General features: G+C 35.7%; 1 protein-coding gene across 1 annotated transcript in view; it reads right to left on the bottom strand.

The window, feature by feature from the left end:
• Positions 1-732, bottom strand: part of LOC111381194 (microfibrillar-associated protein 1-like) — a 2,593-nt gene extending 1,861 nt beyond the window's left edge. The window contains exons 1-2 of the mRNA XM_023004942.1: positions 644-732; positions 543-581 (exon numbers count right to left, since the gene is read on the bottom strand). Of these exons, the coding sequence (XP_022860710.1) occupies positions 543-581; positions 644-732 (128 nt within the window). The remainder of the gene's footprint in view (positions 1-542; positions 582-643) is intronic.
• Between the last annotated feature and the right edge of the window lie 3,953 nt (positions 733-4,685).

Below are 4,685 nucleotides of genomic sequence, written 5' to 3'. Positions count from 1 at the left end.
AAGGTGGTGTTTTGGTGTTTCAGGGTGTGATGTTTTTGCTTATCGAGGATTTAGATCTTCAAGGATTTTAGAGAGAATCAATAATATGGCTTCAATGTGTATTTCCTCTCTGTTCAACTCGAAGGAGACGAATCATATTTATATGGCTCAACGTATGGTTTTTGTGGCGCGTCAAAAAATCGCGAGCTTTTAAACTTAATGTTGCCCAGATAAATAGGTCGCTCGAGCGAGGGACCAGCGTGACTCGAGCGACGTCCACTTAGCTCGAGCGACCTGCTGGCGAGGCTCTTGCGACAGTGGTTCTGCAATCGTGGCTCGAGCGAGATCATGGCGTGGCTCTAGCGAAATCTCGCGCCGTTTGCAACTTCGAGGCATCCATCACAACCCTAGACCTAGCCTTCAACACTTTGATTATTAGCAACTCAAGTCCCTGAACTATTGGACATTTGACACTTTGGTCCTTGACCTTACAATTATGACATTTTAATCCTTGACTTTACAATTATTACATTTTGGTCCTTGGTCACAGATTTGCCAATTACATATTTCCTAACACGTTGGTTCCGGCAAAGTCGCCAAATCTGGATCAAGAATATAAAAAATATTCAACGCCGTTGGGAGGATTTTCAACTTGTCTTAGAACTCCGTGAAGTTAGTCCTGTCAAATCGATCCAATCTAACCAGATCTTGATTCATGAGTTTGATGATTGTCATAGTTGTATCATTCTCCATCACTAAATATAGTTTGAGATTGTTGGAATATAAGGGGTTGGAGAAGAAACAACAACAAAATTATAGAAACAAAATGAATAGAAATCACGAAATACATCAAAAACGAATTTGAGGCTTGAACACGGGATCGTTGTCCTCAAACTATATTTGCCCCCTCTCAGGATTGAATGAAATGCTTAAGAGTTTTGACAAACGGTTTGTAGGATTATATCAAACCTTGTAAAGGATTTAACACAAAGCACAAGTGCAATCTTCCAAAACTTTAATAATACAAAGGAAGATCTTGAATATGAATGTAAATCAATAGTTTGATTCAATATGGAATGATATATGGGTCTCAAGATGTTTTCAATAATTCTGATCATGTTTGTATTGATCATTCATCACCTATTTATAGGTCTCAATCAATGCATCACGAAATGGTGCCAAAACAAGATGAGAAGTGGCAACTTTTAATTCAAAACGGCTCCCAAGTTTCAAATTGAAAAATTAGCCAACAGCTATTTTTTAACACTATACGTACGCATAGTAGAAGCAAAATTTAATTCTGATTTTGCCAAAACACATCTCGCGTATGCACAAAAATAAGTCTGTGCGTACGCATAGGCAAAAAATCAAATATTGCATTTTTCAATTTCTTTTGATTTTACCAATTCCACAATTGAGCCCAACAATAAGTTCATTATCTTGAACAAATTTTCAACAACCTTCTCCACCGCTTGTTATTGTAGTGAGAAGGCCGGCTAATAGAGCAAGCAGCATAATGGATTCCTTGTGATGGACAACGTCCTTTTTTTAGCAACTGACTCTCATGGTCCCAAAACTTGTATATCAATACTGGTCAGTCGTGACTCTTTCTTTTTTCAGGTGTTTATCAGTACTCATTTCTCGATAGAATATCATATCCGCAATTTTATTTTCTCCCCGCAGAAACTACCAAACAAGGAGATTGTTGTAATATGTGACTCATAGAGTGAAGCACATATATATTTGAAAAGCAGGCTCATGTCGAAGTGGAGCAAGGGGTGTTGAGCGCTCGGACGTGGGTGTTTTGGGGTTTTCCCTAATATTTTGTCCGGGTTAGGGTTAGTAAATAATCCATATAGTGCAAATCATCGCTGCTTCGCTCCCATAAATGTGGATCTACTGCCGAACCACTTAACTCTGTGTGTTTTCTCACTTGAACTCTTTGTTTTTCCGTACAAGTTCATTATTATTGCCTCACATAACACATTGACACGGAAGCCAGATCTAGGAAGCCCAAACACAAGAGCATATCGAGAAAGCAGCACTAAAAGAAAATATTGATAAGAGCTTTAAACTAGTGAGATAGGGCATGATAGAATGAAACAAAATAATGGTACTCCTAGGGCGACAAAAACATGGCTCAAGCAGCCCTTCGTTCCTACACAGATCCAAATTTTTCTAGTAGTGGTCCAATATTTAATTTTCTTATAGAAAAGGCACTAAATCATCAATAGACAAAAAAAAATAATAAATAAATAAATAAATCCTAGTACATCATTATCACAAGTACATCTCTATATACTTCGATTCAATCCAAGTCGTGGAGTCTAAAATTAATAAGGAGGTTTTCAATAAAATATGAAAATTATGAAAGCAACTTAAAAGGGGAAATGAGAGACCTTTATAACAGGCACCTGGCCTCCAAACATGAGGACAAGACTCATTTGTAAGAGGACTATGAAAGTGTCCCTTACTTTATCAACATTGAATTCTCTGAAACTCTCAGCACAGTCACCACCCTGCAGGAGGAAAGCATTGCCAAGTGCAGCCTGGCCGAGCTTTTCCTCAAGGCTGCGAGCCTCACCTGCGAACACAATGGGAGGGAAGGATTCAATTGTCTCAAGGACACTTTCAAGGCTATCTTTATCTGGATATTCGGGGAGTTGCCAGGCCGGTTTCGATTTCCAGCTGTCAAGGCTCCATTTTTTTGGTGGCAGGCTGGTGGTAGTGGTGGCTATCACAGGCGCCATTGCCTTTTCTCTTGATTCTTTTGAGGGGGAATGAGAGAGAGGATGATAATGGAGAAATGGTTAACAAAGAATACGATAATTAGATTATGCTCCGTGAATCTATGCAGAATTGCATAAAGCATTATATAGCTGAAATTTGACCTTTCAATGACGATTTATTTGCATGCAAAAGTAACAAAATTAACCTAAAGGGTAATTAGCATAAAACGTCCCTACCTTTCAAGATTTTTGTGAAAAACGTCTCTACCTTTCGTTTTTTTTGACGGATTTCACCCTCACCTTTACTCTTTTTTTTTTGCGCAAAACATCCTTCTGTCAACTCCCCATTAAAATGTTCCGTCAAATAAAATAAAATGGATATTTTCTTTTCAAAATACATGAGTAAGATTGTCCAAACCAATTTGTTCTTCACTGTAGCTTTACTCCCTCCTTCTTCTTCAAATGTTCATAACTAAAAAAGTAAAGTAATATGAAAAAAAAAAAAATTGTACAAAATTATTTCATTCAATAAATAAGGGAAAATGAATCAATGGTCTTCCCAATTTATTTTTATTATAGATGGCTCCGGTTATTGCAAATATGGGGGAGCAAGTATTCCTCTTCGTCTGGGTAGACAGTAACATTTTTGGTGAGTTTTCGTTTGTTGCTAGCAATGCCGTGGTTTTTGAAGTAATTGCAAATTAAGGGGTTGTCTCGTTCTTTGACTAATACTGGAGTCTTAGATTTTTAATTCATATTTAAGTTCTTTCAAAATGCAAGAATTTGGAAACATAGTCTCCGATGACTTCTTTGTGCGGGTTTATGCTAGAGTTACTCCTTTCTCCATTTTTTTTTTTCAAATGTACAAGACAAGATATACTTCAAGATAATTCAATATATTTAATACATTAATATTACTTTCAAAATAACCAAGTTCGTACATTGCACGGAGAAAGACTAGTAAGAGTTAAAAGAGAGAAAAGTTCAAAAGTAAATATTCAGCATTCTAGAATTTTTTTTCTTTGTAATATGTATAAATAAATAAAAATTTGAATGTGGTAAACTTTAAACCTTTTTTTCCTTATCAGTACTTGAATGGAAGGGGGTAAAATATATATTGGTTTATATATTTATTTAAAAATTGTCAAAAAAATCTGTATAAATCCATAAAATAATAATAATAATTAAGCATGGGCGTCATAATCCCCCACCCTCAGTGGCTGTTCACCCCTGAATGGCAATACTAAGACATAAACTTTACACCGTACATATTGTTGGGGAATATTTCACATGGGGAAGGAGAAGAAACAAAGAACCAAGAATGAAGAAATGACAAAGAAATCACCAGAATCACATAGAAGGCTCAAAATAAAAATCGTTGTCCTCAAACGATATTTGCCCCCTCTAGGATTGAATTAGATGCTTAAAGGGACTTTTGACAAATGGTTTGAAGGATTAATCAAACCTTATAATAAAGAAACACTTAAGTACTTAGTATTTTGTACCAAAACTTCAAGAACACAAAAGGATTTTGAATATGAGAGATTTTGATCTTCACTAATGAAATGAATTTGACCTTCAATATGTTTTTCATTTGTTTGTATTGATCATTCATCACCTATCTATAGGCCTCGATCAATACATCAGGAAATTCTGTCAAAACATGATGAAAAGTGGCAATTTTTTCATCCAAAATGGTCACCAAGTTTCAAATTAAAAAACAAGCCAACGACTATTTTTTAACACTATACTTACTCATCGTAAAAGCAAATTTGATTCTGTTTTACTGTGTGTGTATATATATCTGATGCATATATTATATTCTATTTAAAATATTTTAACCAATTCGGTTAACCAACAACCGCACCGGTTATCTGGGTGATTCCAAGTTTTTCCAGTCAAATCGACAAATCGTGTCTGGTTTTGAAAGCATAGAAAATTACAAATAAAATGAGCAAGCCATAGAACATAAAATCC

Source organism: Olea europaea, unplaced genomic scaffold (genome assembly GCF_002742605.1).
Source record: "Olea europaea var. sylvestris unplaced genomic scaffold, O_europaea_v1 scaffold2267, whole genome shotgun sequence".
NCBI lineage: Eukaryota > Viridiplantae > Streptophyta > Magnoliopsida > Lamiales > Oleaceae > Olea > Olea europaea.
Note: the sequence above shows the minus strand (reverse complement) of the source record. Positions and strands in the feature narration are given on the sequence as shown.